At 41.3% G+C, this 21291-nt stretch overlaps 1 protein-coding gene across 1 annotated transcript; it reads right to left on the reverse strand.

The window, feature by feature from the left end:
- Nucleotides 1-8429: 8429 nt before the first annotated feature.
- LOC100676838 (zinc finger protein with KRAB and SCAN domains 4) lies at nucleotides 8430-19610 on the reverse strand. The gene is made up of 6 exons (XM_003421135.4): nucleotides 19511-19610; nucleotides 18866-19337; nucleotides 17202-17349; nucleotides 15921-16003; nucleotides 14789-14912; nucleotides 8430-13953 (listed from the first exon to the last, which is right to left on the reverse strand). Exons 2-6 carry the CDS (start codon nucleotides 19286-19288, stop codon nucleotides 13091-13093), a joined length of 1641 nt encoding a protein of 546 aa, XP_003421183.2. The 5' UTR covers nucleotides 19289-19337; nucleotides 19511-19610; the 3' UTR covers nucleotides 8430-13090.
- Nucleotides 19611-21291: the final 1681 nt, after the last annotated feature.

Consider the following 21291-nt stretch of genomic DNA (forward strand, 5'->3'; position numbering starts at 1 on the left):
ATAAGGAAGGATACTATATAATGATTAAAGGGTAAATACCCTGGTGGCATAGTGGTTAAGAGCTATGGCTGCTAACCAAAAAGGTGGGCAGTTTGAATCCACCAGGCGCTCCTTGGAAACCCTATGGGGCCATTCTACTCTGTCCTATAAGGTTGCTATGATTTGGAATGGACTCTACAGCAACAGGTTTTGTTCTGTTCTTTTTCTTTTTTAAATACAGGTGGACATAACCATAATATATACACAGCCAATGTCAGGACTCCAAAATACATAAAACAAACTCTGACAGCATTGAAAAGAGAAATAGCTCCACAGTAATAGTAGCAGATGTCAACACACGCATTTTGGTGAAAGACAGAACATCTAGAAAGAAACTCAATAAAGATACAGAAGATCTAAATGCCACAATCAGTCAACTTGACCTTACAGACATATACAGAACACTCCACCCAACAGCAGCAAAGTATACATTTTTTTCCAATGCACATGGAACATTCTTCAGAACAGACCACATTGTAGGTGACAAAGCAAGCCTTAACAGAATCCAAAACGTTGAAATACTACAAAGGATCTTTTCTGACCATAATGCCATAAAAGTAGAAATCAATAACAGAAAAAAATCAAATACATGAAAACCGAACCACACCTTGCTCAATAACTGCTGGGTTATAGAAAATATCAAGGACAGGATAAAGAAATTTGTAGAATCAAGTGACAATGAAAACACCTGTTACCAGAACCTTTGGGACACAGCAAAAGCAGCGCTTAGAGGTCAATTTATATCAATAAATGCACATATCCAAAAAGAAGAGAGGGCCAGAATCAGAACATTAACCCTACAACTTGAACAAATAAAAAGAGAGCAGCAAAGGAATCCCTCAGGCACCAGAAGAAAGGAAATAATAAAGGTTAGAGCAGCAATAAATGAAATAGAAAAACAATTGAAAGAGTCAACAAGGCCAAAAGTTGGTTCTTTGAAAAGATCAACAAAATCGACAAACCACTGGCTAAACTGACAAAAGAAAAATAGGAGAGGAAGCAAACAATCTGAATAAGAAATGAGATGGGCGATATCACAACAGACCCAACTGAAACAAAAAGGACCATAACAAAATACTAGAAAAATTGTACTCCAACAAACTTGAAAACCTAGAGGAAATGGATAAATCTCTAGAAACACGCTACCTACCTAAACTAACACAAACAGAGGTAGAAAAACTAAATACACCCATAACAAAAGAAGATTGAAGAAGTAAAAAAAAAAAAAACTCCAAACAACAACAACAACAAAAAACCCCGGCCCTGACGGCTTCACTGGACAATAATACCAAACTTTTAGAGAAGAGTTAACACCACTACTACTAAAGGTATTCCAGAGCATAAAAAAGGAAGGAATACTCCCAAACTCATTCTAGGAAGCCAGCATAACCCTGACACAAAAGCCAGGTAAAGACATCACAATAAAAGAAAATTACAGGCCAATATCCCTCATGAACATAGACACAAAAATCCCCAACAAAATCCTAGACAATCAAATTCAACAGCATATCAAAAAAATAATTCATCATGACCAAGTGGGATTCATACCAGGTATGCAGGAATGGTTCAACATTAGAAAATCAATCAAGGTAATGCATCACATAAATAAAACAAAAGAACTACATGATCTTATCAATTGATGCAGAAAAGGCATTTGACAAAGTCCAACACCCATTCCTGATAAAAACTCTCGGCAAATAGGAATAGAAGGAAAATTCCTTGACAACGTAAAGAGCATTTATGCAAAGCCAACAGCCAACATCATCCTAAATGGAGAGAGACTTGAGAATGGGAACCAGAGAAGGATGCCCTTTATCACCACTCATACTCAACATTGTGCTAGAGGTCCTAGCCAAAGCAGTAAGGCAAGAAAAAGACATAATGGGCATCCAGATTGGTAAGGAAGAAGTAAAAATACCCTGTTTGCAGATGATATCTTATACACAGAATCCACAAGAAAATGACTGGAACTAATCGAAGATTTCAGCAAAGTATTGAGATACAAGATTTCAGCAAAGTATTGAGATACAAAAATCAGTTGGATTCCTCTACACCAACAAAGAGATCTTTGAAGAGGAAATCACCAAATCAATACCATTTACAATAGCCCCCAAGAAGATAAAATACTTAGGAATAAATCTAACCAGAGACGTAAAAGACTTATACGAACAAAACACTACTGCAAGAAACCAAAAGAGACCTATGTAAGTGGGAAAACATGCTATGCTCATGGATAGAAAGACTTGACATTGTGAAAATGTCAGTTCTACTCAAAGCAATCTACAGATACAATGCAATCCCAATCCAAATTCCAAAGGCATTTTTTAATGAGATAGAGAAACAAATTATCAACTTCATATTGGAAGGGAAGAGGCCCCAGATAAGTAAAGCGTTACTGCAGAAGAAGAACAAAGTGGGAGGCCTCATGCTACCTGGTTTTAGAACCTATTAACAAATACATAGACCAATGGAACAGAATTGAGAACCCAGACATAAATCCATCCACTTATGAGCAGCTTATATTTGACAAAGTCTTATGAACTGCTGGTGGGAATGTAAAATGGTAACGACTGCTTTCGAAAACAATTTGGTGCTTCTTTAAAAAGCTAGAAATAGAAATACCATATGATCCAGCAATTCCACTCCTAGGAATATATCCTAGAGAAAAAAGAGCCGTCACATGAATAGATATATGCACACCCAGGTTCATTGTAGCATTATTCACGGTAGCAAAGGATGAAGACAACTTATATGCCCATCGTCAGATGAATAGATAAACAAACTGTGGTACAGATGCACAATGGAATACTATACAACAATAAAGAACACTGATGAATTCCTGGACATCTCACAACGTGGACAAATGCGGAGGGCATTATGCTGAGTGAAAGTGGTCAGTCACAAAAGGACAAATATTGTATGAGACCACTATTATAAGAACTCAAGAAAAGGTTTAAACACAGAAAAAAAGCATTCTTTGATGGTTATGAGGGTGGGGAGGGAGGGGGAGAGGAATTCACTGAATAGTAGACAAGGATCCACTTCGGTGAAGGGAAGGACAACACACAATACAGGGGAAGTCAGCACAACTGGACCAAAGGAAAAGCTAAGAAGTTTCCCGGACACATTGAAATACTTTGAAGGACAGAGTAGCTGAGGCTGGGACCAGGGACCATAGTTTCAGGGGACATCTGGATCAATTGGCATAACAAAGCTTATTTAGAAAATGTTATGCATCCCACTTTGGCAAGTGATGTCTGGGGTCTTAAAAGCTTGCAAGTAGCCGTCTAAGATGCATCAATTGGTCCCATCCCGCTTGGAGAAAAGGAAGATGAACAAAACCCAAGGCACAAGGAAAATATTAGCCCAAGAGACTAAAGGACCATGTAAACTAGAGACTCCACCAGCCTGAGACCAGAAGAACTAGATGGTGCCAGTTTACCACCAATGACCTCCCTGATAGGGAACACGATGGAGAGTCCCAGAAGGAGTGGGAGAAAAGTATGGAGCAGAGCTCAAATTCATGTAAAAAGACCAGGCTTAATGGTCTGACAGAGACTGGAGGAACCCCTGAAATTATGGCCCCCAAATGCTCTGTTAACCCAGAACTGAAGCCATGGTCAAAGTCCAGTCTTCACACAAAGACTAAACAGGACTATAAAACAAAAAAATAATACATATGATGAGTGTACATCTTAGTTGTTAGATACACTTGACCAAATGGGCAGCTCCTGTCTGGAGGCAGGATGAGAAGGCAGGAAGGGACAGGAACTGATCAAATGCACACAGGGATCCCAGGGTGGAAAGGGGGAGTGTGCTGTCACATGGTGGGGATTGCGACTAATGTTACAAAACAATGTGTGTATAAATTTTTGTATGAGAAATTAACTTGAGCTGTAAACTTTCACCTAAAGCACAATTAAAAAAAAAAGAGAAGAGGGAGGATGGTTAAAAGACTTACTGCTTTTTTAGTTCATATCTAAAATTATAGTTATTTTCAGTACGGAAATCACGCAATGCATTTTTTTTAATGTGCTTTAGGTGAATAATGTTTACAGAGTAAATTAGTTTTTTGTTGAACAATTAATACACATATTGTTTTGTGTCATTGGTTGCCAATACTGCAATGTGTCAACACTCTCCCCTTCTCAACCTTGGGTTCACCATTTCCATTAGTCCAGCTTTCTTGTCCCCTCCTGCCTTCTTGTCCTTGCCCCTGGGTTGGTGTGCCCATTTAGTCTCTTATACACAATTGAGCTAGGTGTGTTATTGTTTGTATTATAAAACCAAAATCAAACCCAATGCAGTCAAGTCAATTCCGACTCATAGCAACCCTATAAGACAGAGTAGAACTGCCCCCATGGGTTTCCAGGGAGCAGCTGGTGACTTTGAACTGCTGACCTTTGGGTTAGCATCCAGGCTTTTAACCACTGCACCACTAGGTTTGTTTTATTAAAAAAAAAAAAAAATTTTTTTTTTTTTTTTTTAATAGGCCTGACTAATCTCTGGCTGAAGGGTAAACTACAGGAGTGACTTCACTACTAAGTTAAAAGGGTGTCCAGCGACCATACTTTTGGGATCTCTGTCAGACCAGTAAGTCTGGTCTTTTTTTTTTTTTTCAGTTTGAATTTTGCTGTACGTTTTCTTCCCCTGGTGTCTGGGACCCTCAATTATAATCCTTGTCAGAGCTGTTGGTGGTGGTAGCTGGGCACCACCTAGTTGTGGTGGATTCAGTCTGGTGGAGGCTGTGGTACTTGTGGTCCATTAGTTAGTCCTTTGAACTAATCTTTCACTTGTGTCTTTGGTTTGCTTCATTCTCCTTTGCTCTAGACAGGGTGGGACCAGTAGGTGTATCTTAGATGGCTGCTCAGAAGCTTTTGAGACCTCAGATGCTACTCACCAAAGTAGGATGTAGAACATTTTCTTCATAAACTGTGTTATGCCAATTGAGCTAGATGTCCCCTAAGACCATGATCCTCAGCCCTCAGCTGAGTAATTTGGTCCTTCAGGGAGTTTAGTTTTGTCTATGAATTTTCTATGACTTTGCCTTGGTCAAGTTGTGCTGACTTTCCTGGTATCGTGTAGTGTTTTGCCCTTCACCAAAGTTACCACTTACGTACTATCTAGTGTTTTTCCCTTTCCTCCCCTCCCTCGTAACCATCAAAGATTGTTTCTTTCTGCGAGTAAACCTTTTCATGAGTTTTTATAATACTGATCTCATACAGTTATTTGTCCTCTTGTGATTGACTTATTTCACTCAGCATAGTGCCCTCCAGATTCATCCACGTTGTGAGATGTTTCCCAGATTCATCATTGTTCTTTATTGTTGTATCTGCATATGTACCACAGTTTGTTTATCCATTCATCTGATGATGGGCATATAGGTTGTTTTAATCCTTTGCTATTGTGAATAATGCTACAGTGAACCTGGGTGTGCATATGTCTATTCATGCGATGGCTCTTTTTTCTCTAGGGTATATTCCTAGGAGTGGGATTGCTGGATCGTATGGTATTTCTATTTCTAGCCTTTTAAAGAAGTGCCATATCATTTATGTATTTTGAAGCCTTTTAACTAGGTGCGTAGATATTTATTATGGTTATGTCCTCCTGGTGTATTGTCCCTTTAATCATTATATAATGTCCTTCCTTGTGTTTTATGGTGGGTTTTGTTGTAAGTCTATTTTATCTGAAATTAGTATTGCTACTCCTGCTCTTTTTTGTTTGCTATTTGCTTGATATATTTTTTGCCATCCTTTTATTTTTGATATATTTATGTCTTTGTTTCTAAGGTGTGTCTCTTGTAGGCAGCATATTGATGAGTCCTGTTATTTTTTTTTTTAAGCTTGTTCTGTCACTCTGTCTCTTTATGGGTGCATGTAAGCCATTTATGTTCGGTGTGATTATCAATAGGTTTGCACTTATTGTAGTGCTTTTTTTTTTTGGTACTGACGTTTTCTTTGTTCCTTTTACTCTCCTGTCCTGAGTTTGCTTTGTTGTGGATTTTCTTTTCATTTCTTTTGTTTTTGTGTTTACTGAGACTTTACGTTTTTCTTCTTTATTTTGATGAGTAGGTTTGTTAACTTTCTTTGTGATTACCTTGAAGTTTACCCCTGTCTTCCTAAGTTTGAACCAGTCTTTTGTTACTTGATATTGCCTTGATTTCCTCTCCATTTGAAAGTTCTATACCCACACTGTTTATTCCCTCTTTCATTGTCCTGACGTTGTTGTCATTTATGGATTGACGTCTCTGGTTCCCTGTTGTAAAACTTTTAGATTTGTTTTATGCTTGAGAGTTCATTACCTAGGCTGGTATCTGGCTGATGCTGTCCTGTGTCCTAGATTCGGGTTGTTGTCTGATGTTGTTGGTTCTCTAACTGAAGGATTCCCTTTAATAATTCTTGTAAGTTTGATTTGGTTTTTACATATTTCCTTAATTTCTGTTTATCTGGAAATGTCCTAATTTTGCCATCATATTTGAGTGAGAGTTTTGCAGGATATGTTATTCTTGGTTGACAATTTTTTTCTTTCAAGGTTTTATATCTGTCATCCCATTGCCTTCTTGCCTGCATGGTTTCTGCACAGTAATCAGAGCTTTGTCTTATTGTTTCCCCTTTGTATATGACTTTTTGTTTTTCTCAAGCTGCTCTCAGGATTCAGTCTTTGGTTTTGGCAGGTGTTATTATGATACGTTTTGGTGACTTTCTTTTGGAATTTGTCCTATATGTGATTCGTTGAGCTACTTGGATGGTCAGCTTTTCATCCTTCATGATCTTAGGGAAGTTTTCTGTTAGCAAATCTTCAATGATCCTCTGTGTGTTTTCCATTCTCTTGCCCTGTTCTGGAACTCCACATAGTTCTTAGATTTTCTTCATTTTTCCTCATTCTTCTCTCTGATTTTTCCTCAAACAAAGTAGTATCCAAGGGTTTATCTTCAATTTCACAGATCGTGTCTTCCATTGGTTCCAGTTTGCTCCTAAAACCTTTTATTGCGCTGTCCATTTCTGAAATCTTGTTGTTTATCTTTTGGATTTCTACTTGCTGTTTTGGTATGATTTCTAATAGTTTTTTTTGTTTGTTTTTTTTTGACATTTTGCTCTTGTATTATTTTCCTGAATCCTTCCATTACTTTGTCAGTGTTATCCCTGATTTTGTCTATGTTTTCCTTAGTGTTGTGTGTGTTTTCCTTCGTCTCTTTCCTAATCTTTTGGAGAGTCTTGAATATTAGACTTTTAATTCTCTATCAGGTAGTTCCACTGCCTTTTCTTCTACCAGAAGATTACTGGATGGCACTTACTGGAGCCATCCTTTCCTGTTTTTTTAATATATATTTTGACATTGTCTGCTGTTTCAGAGATATTCAGGATTTTCATTGTTTATTGATTATAGGTTTGTTTTTCTCACCTGCTTTTTTGTTTTATTTGGTTATGTCTGGGGAGGCAAGCTCGGCATGTTTTGTTGCTTGCTTGTCTGTGGGCACAACAGCTCTCACCACCTAGTCCAGGTGGGCAGGGCTGGTCACTTAGCTATGGTGCAGCAGGGCAGGTCCAGCAGAGGAGAGGGGCAGGGATGGGTCATTTATGAGTAGGAACTGAGGCTAGTGGGGAGGGTCTGGGGGTGGCATGGCGGGGCAGGATCTGAGGCTTCAAAAGTCTTCATTGGTCCCACTTGAGGGTGCAGCAGTCAGTGGGGTGGGGCCGGGGGGGGCAATGTGGGGTGGAGTCCAGGGGTCTGCACTGGTGCCACTCAGGAGAGCAGCATTTGGTAGGGCAGGCCCAGGGGGTTGCACGGGGCAGGGTCTTGGGATCTGGAGGTCTGCACAAGTGCCACTTGGGGGCACAGCGCTCAGTTCACAGTGAAGAGAGGCAGGAGGGCAGGGAGGGGATGTGATGTGTGGAGCTAAGTGGGAGAGAGAAAGAAAAGAGAAACAGAGGCAAAAAAATTGAAGAAAATAATAATAAAAAATAAGTAAATAAAATGGTGGTGCAGTAGGTGTAGGCAGGTTGGGGTAGGGCAGACCTGGGGAGGCCATGTGCCTGTGGCTCTCTAGCCAGTGTGGCACAGCTCATTGAGGAGGGGTGGGAGTGACACACGGCTAGGTGAGCAGGGGAAAGGAAAGGAAGGAAGGGAAAGAGAGAGAGAAAACAAAAAATAAAATAGAGCACTGAGGGAACTGACCATTGGGGGTGGTGGTGAGCTGGTGTCGCTCTCACTAGGTGGCATGGCACAGCCCATCAGGAAGGGGTAGAGGCAGTGCAGAGCCTAGGTGGGAGGGAGAAGAAAAATGGAGAAAAGGAAAGATAAAGAAAAATAAAAAATACGGCCCTGAGAAAGCTGGCGGGTGGGGGCAGGACAGACCCAGGGAGGTAGTGTGCCAGTGGCTCTCTAGCTAAGCAGTGCAGGATGGCCTGTCAAGAAGGGGTGGGCAGCACATGGGGCTAGGTGGGTGGGAGAAAGGAAAGGAAGGAACAGAAAGAGAAGAAACAAAACAAAACTAAAAAAAATCTGGTGCTGAGGGAACTGGCATTTGGGGACATGGCAGACCCATGCAATGAGCCCGTGTCTCTCCAGCTGAATGACCCTGGGCCATTGAAAAGCAGTGAAGGCAGTGTACAGGGCAGAAGGATGAGGGGTGGGAAAGCATGTATCTCTGGTTACCAGGTGCTCTGTCTCCTGTTTGGAACTCCGTGAAGTTGCCTTCCCATACTCCCTGTCTGGGGTTGTTGGTGGCTGTGCTCCAAGATGGCAAGTCCATGCCACTTTAGCTGGCAGGGGTCCTCCACTCCATAGCTCTCCTCATTCTCTATTCTGTCAGTTTCTTCTTCCATTTGGTGCTTGATCTACTTCTTTATCCCTTCATTTTATCCTTAGGGTTCCAGGATTGATGTTTGTATATGTTTTACTTAGTTTTTTGAGTCTTTGCTGTAGAGGGATGGTATGGCACTTCTGTCTATGGCACCATGTTGGCTGCGCCTCCATGCAATGCATTTTGATCTGTTCAAGAATTCACTCAGTCAAGAAGAATAACCACATGATTTATTACTATTATACAAATAATTAGGATTGGTCAGATTTTTTTCCCTGTAGAACTCTGAAAACAGTTACATCAACACTTAAAAACTGGAATAAAAACAGGTACTTGGACAGGTGTGCCCGGGTATTTGGATGACAACCAATTTCTGATAAAACACATACAGAGGGTGAGAATATATCACAATGGTTAAACCATTAATAGTGAGAAGAGACCAGGAAATTTGTTATATTTGAATTCCAGAGTCTTAGATTGGTACCGTAAATAGGGAGTGATTCCTGATACCAGAAACCAAGAAATGTGAGTAGGTGCAAAAACAAAAGCATATTTCTATAATAAAGGGAAATGTATGCTAATGAAAAGTTAGCAGAAAACCAGTCATTCTGAAAATACCACTTATACAACACTGACTGAAAAAATTTTCTCATATGAATCCAGCAGACCCAATTTTGACTATCATAAGGAAAAACAAAAGATGAACTAAAAAGAGTTTAGAGAAAAATAGATAGCCTGATGATTACCTAGTGGTTGAATTTCTCGTGAATAATTGAGGAGTTGGTTTGGGACGTCAGTAGATAAGATCAAGACTGCCACAGAGTCGCAGACCAATTTTTTTAAAAATAATCTTTATTATTAAACAACTGTATTTCCAAAATATATTCTAAAAAGTGTTTAATCCCCATTTCTCTACCAATTATCAACATTTTTAGGGCATTTGTATAAGCAGATCCCTACAACTCCATGAGGTAAGCTATCATTCCTACTTTTTTCCACTAACAAAAGGAGAGAAAGACTCTTTTACAGGATTACGCAAATCTTTGCCAAGGCTAAAAACAAATCTAGGAGGGCTATTGGTCATTATGGCCATTCATTCTACCCAAGTAGAAAGAATATGCTATAACCAATTACTAAACTAGGAGAAAAAAAAAAAAGAGGATTTCTGCATTGCTTCAATTGCAGAAATGAAGTAGAATGGCTGATACTAAAATTCATAAAAATGTTTAAGAAAGCATGAAAAGTAGCATTTTATTCCACTGTTTGTTTATATCTTAACTAAGAAGCTTATCTTACTGAATCTAATTTCATCTGAAAATAGTTTTTTAAAATACACTTGAAATAAATCTAATTTTGTAACTCTTTTATAAACACACCTTTTTATATACAAAAGTAGGGTGGCTAAATGCCTATCAGCAAGCCAACAATTATGCAATACTGCTAGGTAAATTTTCCTAGGTAATACTTTGATCAAAAAATGTCAGTGGCTCCCTAGTGCTTACTGAATAAAGTTTATACTCCTTGCTCTGGCAGTGAGGCCCCTGTAATCTACCTACCTCTTCAAATTTGTGTTATTTACTAACTTTGACAAATTATCTGTTAGCCTTTTCAGCCCTTTAACATGTCACTCTGTCCAGGTGTCTTAGTTATCTAGTGCTGCTGTAACAGAAATAACCATAACTGGGTGGCCTTTACAAACAGAAATTTATTTTCTCACAGTTTAGGTGGCTGGAAGTCCAAATTCAGGGTAGCATCTCTAGGGGAAGGCTTTCTTTCTCTGTTGGCTGTAGGGGAAGGTCCTTGTCTTTTTTCAGCTTCTGTTCCTTGGTTCCTTGGCAATCTTCATGTGGCATGGCATTTATGTTCCCCCATCTCTGCTTGCTTCTCTGTACCTGATCTCCTTTTATATCTTGAAGGTGATTGGCTTAAAACACACCCTACACTGATATGGTCTCATTAACATCATAAAGAAAACCCTATTCCCAAACAGGATTACATCCATAAGTATAGGGGTCACTATTTACAACACCTATTTTGGGGGACACAATTCAATCCATAACACCATGTAATCATAATCACTCTTCCAGCAGGAAGTGACCTTTCCCTTCTCCTGAGCTTCTACACCCCTCAGTTTACCGCTTGCAGGTATTTATTATTGCATTGCCTTAGTCGTGTGTTAAGTCTTACCGATTTTATACTGAAAGCTCAAGCCCCAGTATGTATGAACACACACACACACTCTCTCTTATATATACATACAGATGTTTTGCCCCTTCCATTGTCTAATACAGTAGGCACTCAAAAGGATTTTCCTCCAAAATTCCCCCGCCCCCCGCCCCCGCAGAGGTGTTTTTGGTTTGGAAGGAGCAGAAAGTATGACAGGAGACTCAGTGGTCCTTTGTTAATCTCAATAACTTACACACGTGTATAATGCTTCCTGGTTTGTAAAAGGCTTTCAAATACTTATTTTCAGTTAGAAAAACAGAGTAACTAGTTTGTAATGAGTCTGAGAATTTACAATCTGAGATATTAGCAAATATTTAAGGAAAATAAAGACTAAAGAAGGAAAAGAGAAATGGCTAGCTCTTGTGGAAATAACAAAAGGTAAATTTAGAGGGAAAAAATGACTAGAAAAGATTGAGTGGAGAAAATACCAAATTTTGGAAAGCAAAAAAATGTTTAAATTAGCTTGAAGTTAAGAGGATTATGAAGGCAATGAAAGACTGTAGGGAATTAATAAAGGGAGAGCCCTACAGTTTGGAAAGTATCCCTAATCAGCCTGTGGTACTGCATGCAGAGTAGGAATCCAGAAAGAGTGAGAATATGTAAGAGCACTACAGTACTGACTGAACAAAATACCATCAGGTTTCATCAGAAATAGAAGCCATTCATGGCACAGCCTGGCAATGCTGGGAGCTGGTGATATGCACTCAGGTACCTAGGAGGTAGATACAAGTCTTTGAAGGATGCAGTAAAAGGTGAGTTGGGTGAAAACAGGAGATATGAAAATATTTCGTGACTGACTCACAGCATTGAGTCTTGACATGTTGGTACTTTGGATATTATGGAGTCCTTTGATCAGATACTCAGCATCTCCAATGTGCCTCTGAACAGATAGATTTTCTCCTACCACTCACTCTCTATCTTCATCTGCTGCCTCTAAGCCTATCTTTCTATCCCCAACTCACAGGGAAGTTTTGAAACCATGAATGATACTTGTTATTAGTATTTGGTGTGAATCCTTTTGACCTAGAGAAGTTTGAGCTTAGCTGGCACAAGCTTTGATCCACAGTCAGCTATAAGGTGGGGGGAAAGGGACAAGGATGACGTCTGGGCACTTGGTTAAACCCAGGGTAACTAAATGGTGACAAAAAAGCTGTTGAGCATTACAGCTCCAACAAGCATTACAGAAATTTATCAAAATTCTTAATCATTTTAATCTGACTGATAAACTGATTTTCACTTTGCCTGAATGTGAAAACTTTCTTCCAGAAGAGTAGCAATATTAATATAAATTAACATAATTAATGTTGACTGAAGAATAGAGTTCCACGGATAGAGCTGTCTCACAATGTCCTCATGATAAAGAAACTATTTAAGGCATTTTTACTGTAAGTACTGTAGTGATGAAGAGAGATGGACTCCTCACTCCAACTGCCAATATTTTGTACATGGCAACAAGTACAGTAAACTGGCCCAGTAAACACAAATGGCTTTGATTAGAAATTTCTCAGAAATCTAGACAAGCATCAGATTTTCAGAGCTATAAAGGAAATCTCACTGGTACACTTAATAAATATTTATTAGCACCTATGAACAAGGCACAGTGGGGGTGTAAGAACTCAGGAATCTGACCAACTCAAAGATTCATTATAGGCAAAATGAATGTTCAGGGGTGCAGCCCCCATAATCACAGCTGTCTACCCAGGAAATGTGACAAGTGCTGGCTAAGGGTGAGTAGCCAGACTGGAAGCCCTTTTGAGTTCAATGAGTAAGAATAAACCATTTTAGGTCCAACCTCTTCCTCATAACTCTCCCACTGAGTTCTATCAAACAAGTTGTTTTTCAGGTCAACTTATAGAATCTGGAAGATAATTAGTCTCAGCCAGACTCTGTATTTTGTAAAACCTAATGGTATTTAGTGGTAAATAAAGGCCCCTCAACAGTTTTTATAGTTAGGAAGAGCTCCAGGGTAGCTTCAGTCCAGTGAGGAATGAGCACCACCTTTGGCATGTACTACATGGCTCACTATGACAGAATTCTTTTCCCAACGTGGCTTCTCTGATGTTGAACAAGGTATGATGTTCGGGTGAAGCCTTTTCCACATGCATTGCACTGATAGGGTTTCTCGCCGGTGTGAATTTTTTGATGTTCAATGAGGCTTCTATTCCGAGTGAAACTTCTGTCACACTCATTACATTTATAAGATATGGGAGCCTTGGCATTTTCCCACTGGTTTTCCATTCTACCCTGACTTTCCCAGGTGTCTCCATGTTCAGAATCCTGCATGTTTTTATCCCCACCATGGATCCTCTGATGTCTCAGGAGATGTGAATTCCGCCTAAAGGCTTTGCCACACATGTTGCACCGGTAGGGCTTCTCCCCAGTATGGATTTTGTGATGTTCAAGGAGGCTGCAGCTCTGGCTGAACGTTTTCCCACAGTCGTCACATTCATAGGGTTTCTCCCCAGTGTGGGTTCTCTGGTGTTTAATAAGGTTCGAACTGTGACTGAAGACCTTGCCGCATTCTTCACACTCATATGGCTTCTCACCAGTGTGGACTCTCTGATGAATGACAAGGGCAGAGCTCCCAATGAAGGTCTTGCCACAGTCTTCACATTCGTAGGGCTTTTCCCCAGTGTGGATTCTCCTGTGCTTAGTCAGGCCTGAACTCTGAGCAAAGCTCTTTCCACATTCATGGCAGTAGTGCCGCCTACTTCCTGTGGCATTTTTCTGCTTTCTGTGTACCCTGCCCTCCTGTTCAATAGCTTCTGCACGTGGAGGAATCTTGGCAATGTCTTCACCCAGGTGGCATGGGAGCTCCCCCGACTCTCGTATTAGATGTTCATCTTTAAGAGGCAAGTCCCTGAACTTAGTCTGTATTTCACCACCTAAAACAACAAGTGACAGAGACTGTCAATTATGCCCTGTCATGGAAGGAAAGCTCTGTGGTAAGTACCAGGAAGGCAAGACTTAAGCCGTGGACTGTATCTGTCAGGTACAAGGACTTGAGTGCAAGAATGAGGATGCTCATAAAGTAGAAAAACAGGACTGCTGGGAGGAAGGACACCTGAGAATGGGAACAGGATTAGATACTAAAAGGGCTGCAGAGAAGGCCACAGTAAACAGGGCAAGTGAAAGAGTTTCTGAAGCATTCTGTAAGAAACAAGGAAAGAGGGGACTCAAACTGGTCATTGACCAACAGAAAGAGAAGTCACCTCTGACTCCGCCAAACAGAGCTGACTTCAGCACTGGGAGATCTGAGTTAGAGCCTCTGCTATGCCAATGAGCTGTGTGAACTCAGACAAGTCACCTGACCTCTGTCCTCCACACCCTCATCTCTAAGGTCACTCAAGCTCTCATACTCTGTGGTCTCATGGCCCATTTCCTGAAGAGACCCCTCAGCTTTCCTCATTGGTCAGGCCCTAAGAAGGGAAGGAAAGGAAGTCAAAATTTACTAAGCATTTTACTATGAGCCAGGCCTGTGCTAAGGGGCTGTATCTACCATATCCTACTTAACCTGACTAGAGAACTGTCAGGTCAGATAAAAAAGCAAGGCTCAGAAGGGTTAAGGAACTAGTCAGACAGCTGGTTAGCAGTGGGGGTTCAGAAGCAGCGGTTCTTAATTCAAGCATAATGGGGTTCCAAAGCTTCTAACAGCCCAGTGGTTCTCATACACAAATATAACCAAAAAAGCTTAAGAGCAATGAGTGCCCATTGTCTTACCCAGGTTGATGAGGCTGCCACAGTTCTCCTGCCTCTCATCTCTGTAGAGGTTCACCTGAGGTGAGTCCAGCTGTGCCCACCGAGGGGAGAAGGTCAGGGCCACATCTTCTACTTTCAGCAACCCCTGAAACAAAAGCAATCCACCTAGTTCCTCTTGCCCAAGGTCACTCTCAAAGTGGGCACTGCCTTGAGGGGTACATGCAAAGAATTAACATCCTGCTTAAATGGGTTCTGCAAAAAAGAGCAAGGCCCCCCCACCCATACCTACTTAATCCTATATTTAATAGCCTATATACACACACACATATATAAAACAACCATTAAAGGAAGAAAATGTTAAACAGACTGGGGTATTTTCATATAAATACCTAAACAGTCCAGAAAGTGAAAAGATTTGGAAGATAATGGACAACAGAGTAAAAAGAGGGAACCAGATCCAAAACTTGAAAAGATTTGTGTTGTGCTTTTTTGCCACAGTAGGAATAGTGGCTCATTTATATGAATGATTTTCTAAATACAATAAAATCTAGGTCTGAGGTCTGAAAATTCAAGCCAGAATGGATACCACAGCAACTCAAACACTGAGATATTCAAACAAAACATGAAAGACTGGGTAAGAAATGAAAACCCAGGTAAGAAATGATTGCTCAGATGGTATCATAAATAGCTTTGGACTCAAAAGGAAAGGTTTTATGTGTCCCTTCAAGTGTGAGCTCCTTGAGGGCAGAGTCCATGTCTTTAGATCCCTCACTGACATAACAATTTATGATACTTAAAAAAAAAAAATAAGAAAAGCACCATCACACTAATACCCTTGGTTTCTATTTGCTGAATTACCTGTACTGAAGAAGAAAATCCCACAGATGATGGGGCTGACCAAACAGACTGGGTAGGAAAGATCTGGGAAGCACAGACAGCCCTCCAAGCTAGTAGTAAAACAGGAAAAGCCTCTTATGTGGGCACCAAAATCAAGATACACACTGATAAACAACCTTAGGATCAATGGAAAATCTCAAATTCCACGTGTTATCTAAGATTGGGGTGGAGGACTACTGAAGACGGAGGGTCCTTTGTGGGAAGCCCAACAGTATTGAAAAGTATTGTGGGAGAGAGAGGGGGGAATCCAGCTCACCTGGGACTCTGGGATGAGCCTGGCAGCTACCACTGTGTCTTCTCTGTAGCTTCCTCCCTGGGCAACACCAGGAACCTGGAGAACTAAGAAGGAAAGAAGCTGTGGGTGAGATCTACCCTCCCATTCAGCCTCCTTGCCCTGTGGAATCCAAGTTCAAAAACTGGGTTAACAAATTCCTGCCAAACAAATTTATACAGAGTGTGTTCCTTTCCAAAATGCCTGATCCCTACCAGCTCTACTCCTAGGGCCTGAAGAGAGCTGACATGCTCCTGTAGAGACACAAATCATGGGCAGGATTCTTGGGAAGAATAGGGAAATTAAAGCAACACTTAAAAAAAAAACATTCCATTTGAAGATCTTTTAGTCTCGAATTTTGCTGGGATAGGGGCATAAAATAGGATTTTTGGTTAAAATGTCTTTAGTAGCTGCTTTCTGCTTTGGTTTTGAGAAACTAGGAGGAGTCAGACAAGGCTGGGCCCAGAAAGAAGAAACAGGAGTCTACTTACATAGAACTTACTCAGATTCAAGAAAGAGAAAAGAACTTCAGGTTTCCCTATAAGAAGTGAATTATGCGAGGGGCAGAAAACAAATTGGTTTCGGCTAAAACTTCTGCTGAGAAATAAAGATTACATGTTGGCTGGAGTGTCCCAATTTTGTGCATTTTGGGAAACTTCCCAAATGGTCACAGCACGTGAGGGAAAACCCTGAAATATAGTTTCCCATGGAGTGATTTTCATGCTGTTCTAATAACAAACCTAGAATTTAGATTTATACTTTTTAATCTGTAATAGTCCTATGATTTCCGGAATATTCTGGCTGGCTTTACAGATTCTTATTTCCTTCATAGCGCTTGCCACTATCCAAAATTGTATTATTAATTTGTTTCCCCTACTAAATGTAAGCTCCATTGGAGCACAGATCTGTCTCACTAATGGCTCTATCCCCAGTACAAACAACACTGGCTACCACATAGGAGACCTCCATAAATATGTGTTAAATAAACACAGGCCACTGTGTTCATTAAAAAAATCAATTCTTTCCAAATCCCAATTTTAGTAAAATTTTATTTACTAATGTCTAGTTTGGTTAGGAACACTTTCCACCATTTTTTGTGAATTTTCATTTTTAGTCTCAGTGTCAAAATAAATTTGATCTGTGATAGGTAACTGTAAATGGATCTTTTAGGTGGCCGTTATGAATAGCGTCATTATGAGTTGGAATTGACTCAACAGCAATGGTTTTTTTCTGTAGAATTCATAGTGCGTAGAAGATAATCCTCACCTCTGTCTTGTACGGGCTGGGATTCCAGAGGTTCATGCTTGAGCAGAGCCTTCATCGGCAGGAATTGGCTCCTTTGTGACCCCCGGGCTCTTGTCAACAGTGCTGTCTTGCAACAGAGCAGTTCTTGCCCAGGGTCACGAGCTGTGACCTGGAAATCATTCATTTGTTTTTATTTGTTCAACAAATATGTCTACTGTGCTTCCTACGTGCTAGTACTCTTTCTTTTCCAGACACTAGTTCTAAGAGCTTTACAAATATCAACTCATTTAACACAGACAACAACAACCATACGAAGTAGTAACTAACTATTAGGATCCTCTTTTTACTGAAAGGGAAACTGAAACAGAGATTTTAAGAAGCTTGGCCACGGTCACCCAGCTAGTTAGTGGCAATGCTAGAACGGGAGCTTTCACAGAATCAGACTCCATGCTCTTTGCCATTACTCCATGCTTCCTCATTATATATATTTGTGCTTTTATGAAAATCCTTTTGGAAATGGTATTAAATTCTTAGAGTATACTAATATCTTTTTCTTACCTGAAAAAATGAGGATAATAATTTCTAGCTTACAAGATTTTGGAGACCAGTAGATAAAACCACAGTACGTGAAATCACCTAACACAAGGCCTGGCACATCGTATGTCCTCATTAAATGCAGACTTCCTTCTGGATATTTATAGTTAAATCACAGTTTTCAAGTCACTTTCATGATCATTAATTCATGTGCTACACAGACTTTCTCATATCCTCTAAAGAATGACGAGCCTGAACTTAAAAAGACTTGAAATAACTTTTCACTGTTACATGGCTCAGGTGCAGTAGATCCAAGTCAAGAACTTGGACTCCTGGTCATGGGTTAGAAGGCTTTACCCTGGTCACATCCCATGAAGGACAGAGGAAAATGCAAAAAGGAAACAGTCTCATACAACAGGCAAGAAGATACACGAAAAATGAACCATTTCTACCAGGGTTTCTTAACCAGTGGGCCATGGACTCCTTCCCAAGCTGTCCATGACATGGAAGGAAAAAAACATATTTTTCGTTTTACATATCTCTAATGAAATTTAGCATTTCCTTCAATTATAGCAAGCAACAAACCAAGGTGGTATGAGCCGTACCTGTGACTCCATCACCAATTACCTGTTGTCAGAGTCAGACTCCTAGCAACACTATAGGACAGAGGAGAACTGCCCCACAGGGTTTCCAAGGAGTGGATTCGAACTTCTGACCTGGTTAGCGGCCTGAGCTCTTAACCACTGCGCCACCACAGCTCCTTGTTACCAACAAAAATTACAAATGTTTTCATATCACAGGACCACCAGGCAAATATTCTCAGTCATCATGCTTATCACCACCTGAATGATCATACCTACCCTATATCTTATTTACTGCATTAAAACAAAAAAACTTCATCAAAATTTAATATTTTGCCACCTGTATTTCAGCATAATTAATTTTCTTTGTAGCCCTTTATATTTTCCTTTATGCATTTAAAAATATTACTCTGAGAAGGGGTCCAGGGACTTAACCTTACTGCCAAAGAGGTTCATGGTACAGAAAAAGATTCACAACCCCTGGATCTTAAGGAATGCTCTTCACTCCAATCTTCAGATTTTAGAAAGAAAGAATACACAGCTCTCAGGTACTAAACCAGTTGTCTCTACCTGCGGCCTCGGCTCATCCAGCTGCCTCTCCAAATATTCCAACAGAACCACCACCTCCTCCCCGCTCTCCGGATACTGCTCCCGCACCCAGCTCTGCAGCGCCCCCGGAAGGATGGTCAGGAACTGCTCCAGCACCAGCAGCTCCAGGATCTGCTCCTTGCTGTGCTTCTCCGGCCGCAGCCACTGCCAGCAGAGCTCCCGGAGCCGGCCCAGCACCTCGCGGGGCCCTGCAGCCTCTGGGTAGCGGAAGCCCCGGAAGCGCTGGCGGGAGCGCTCGCGGCCCGGTGCCGGGCTGCCCGGCAAACGGGCCTCCTCTGCAAATGCGGAGGCTTCCTCCTTCTCCACCTTCACGGTCAGGAGTCCCGTCTGGTCCTCTGCAGACTGGGCGTCCAGGGCTGCGCGTTGCCTCGATTCTCTTGCCATCCTGGGCCAAGGCGGTACTCGGGCCTCGCTTTAGCTGGGAGCTGTATTTCTGCAAAAGATAACGTGAACAGTGGGAAATCGCTATTAACTAACGAAACTACAAGCTCTCTCCTCTCGCGTATCCAGGGGCCCGGGGCACCCCGGGGAGCAACTACACAGATCCCTCCCGAAAGTTCGTGCCTTTGCATAGGCTTTCTCTGCGCCCCACGCTGAAATAGGTACCGTAAAGGACGTCCTGGGGGTGCGAGTGAAAATCCCCCAAACGCAGAAGAGAAGTTGGGGTTGGGGCACGGGAAGCTTTGGTGGGAATCAGTGCAACTTCCTGGGCCCTCTAGGAGGCTCCTCTCGTTGGTTTTCTCCAAGTTAACCCTTTAGCAAACCCGTCCTTACCAACAGGGACTGCAGTTACGCGGAGAAAAAAGGGTCACAGGCTCTGGATCAGAAGAAATATGACTGACTCTCTTCAACCCTGAGCACCTGCTGCAGAGGCTTCCAATTCTCCCTGATGTGAGGCTAGCCCAAACGGATGGCATAAATTGACACTAAAATTCAGCTGGAGAGGGGGCGTCCTTTCCGAGAGCCCTCAGAGCTCTGGGCAGAACGTTTAATCTGTTTCAGAAACATCAAAGAAACAGGAAAAAGCACCAGCCACTTGCGCTGGAGAGAATAGTGGCTGCCCCTGTTTCTTGCCCTCTCAAGCTGCCACTCTTTCCTTCCCTTCAGAACAAAACTTCTTGAAGGAAAATCCTCCAGTCCCCAACTCTAGTCCTCACCTTCCACTCATTCTTCAATACATAGTAGGCACAAAACTACCACCAACGCTGAGATTCTCCTGCAGAAGTAATCCGAGATGCTCACCCTGGTCCCCACTTCCATGATCACCTCTCAGGCAACCAAGCAGACGCTGCTGTCCACCTCCAGAAACTTTCTTATCACTTACTTCAGGGACTCCATTGTCTTCTGTTTTCCTCCTGTTTCCAGCTTCCGCTTCTCAGTATGGCGTGGTGGTTAGGTGCACAGACTCTCAAGCCAGACTACCTAGGTTCATAATCTTGGCTTTGCCCTTACTAGCTGAATGACAAGGAGCCCTGGTAGCGCAGTGGTTTTCAGCGCTCGGCTGCTAACAGAAAGGTTGATGGTCTGCTTTCAAAAAGATTACAGCCCTGGAAACCCTATGGGATAGTTCTGCTCCGTCCTATAGGGTCATTATGAGTCGGAATCACTTGACAGCAACGAGTTTGGTTTTTTGACCTGGATGAGCTTGGAAAGTTATTTAACCTCTCTGTGCCTCACTTTCCCGATCTACACATAGGATAGTAATAGTAGATAGGGATGTTGTGTGCATTAATCGAATTTCTTGTGTAAAGTGCTTAGGAAATGCCTAGCCTGGGATAAACTAGCCCACACTCAAAGGAAGCCCTGAGATTCCTTTGAGCCAGATGGGACTAGTTTTTAAACCAGAATTGACTGTAAAGTTATTTGACTGGGTTGAGATGGCAGTAAGATACCTTTCTACCTAGTGGAACGGAATAGAAAATCCAAGGTTGGCAAACAATGGGAGAACAAAATATCATGTAGATACCTTCCTGAGTATTTATTCTTCAATCTATCCTTTCCATAGATGAAGAACAAGTAAGGGAGAGAACTTAGGAAAAGGAAAGACCCCATGAACCATTACAAATGAAAAGTGCTAGAAAATAATTTCTATTGGCCAACACAGGCTATATAGGGCACTGCCCATGAAGTATTTTTGGCAAAATTAAGTGAACATGAATATAATTAAAAAAAATTTTTTTTTTTAGTTCTAGATCCAAATACCAGTATAAAAGTGAGATACAGGAGCAAGTTAGGTCAGCAGTTTTTAAACTTTGCTGCACGTTAGAATCACCGAGGAGCTTTTACAACCAAGATTAATTAAATCAGAATTTCAGAGGGTGAGATTTAGGTATCAATCACTTTTAAAATTTCCTAGGTGATTCCAACATGCAGCTAATTTTGAGAAC

Source organism: Loxodonta africana, chromosome 1, assembly GCF_030014295.1.
Source record: "Loxodonta africana isolate mLoxAfr1 chromosome 1, mLoxAfr1.hap2, whole genome shotgun sequence".
NCBI classification, from domain to species: Eukaryota; Metazoa; Chordata; class Mammalia; order Proboscidea; family Elephantidae; genus Loxodonta; species Loxodonta africana.

Coding starts and splice junctions, on each gene's coding strand:
- LOC100676838 (XM_003421135.4), bottom strand. CDS start 19,288: ATGGCAAGAGAATCGAGGCAACGCGCAGCCCTGGACGCCCAGTCTGCA. Junction 14,913..15,920: donor GGCTCATCCCAGAGTCCCAG/GTGAGCTGGATT, acceptor CTTTTGTTTCAG/GGGTTGCTGAAAGTAGAAGA. Junction 13,954..14,788: donor TGGCAGCCTCATCAACCTGG/GTAAGACAATGG, acceptor TTGTTGTTTTAG/GTGGTGAAATACAGACTAAG.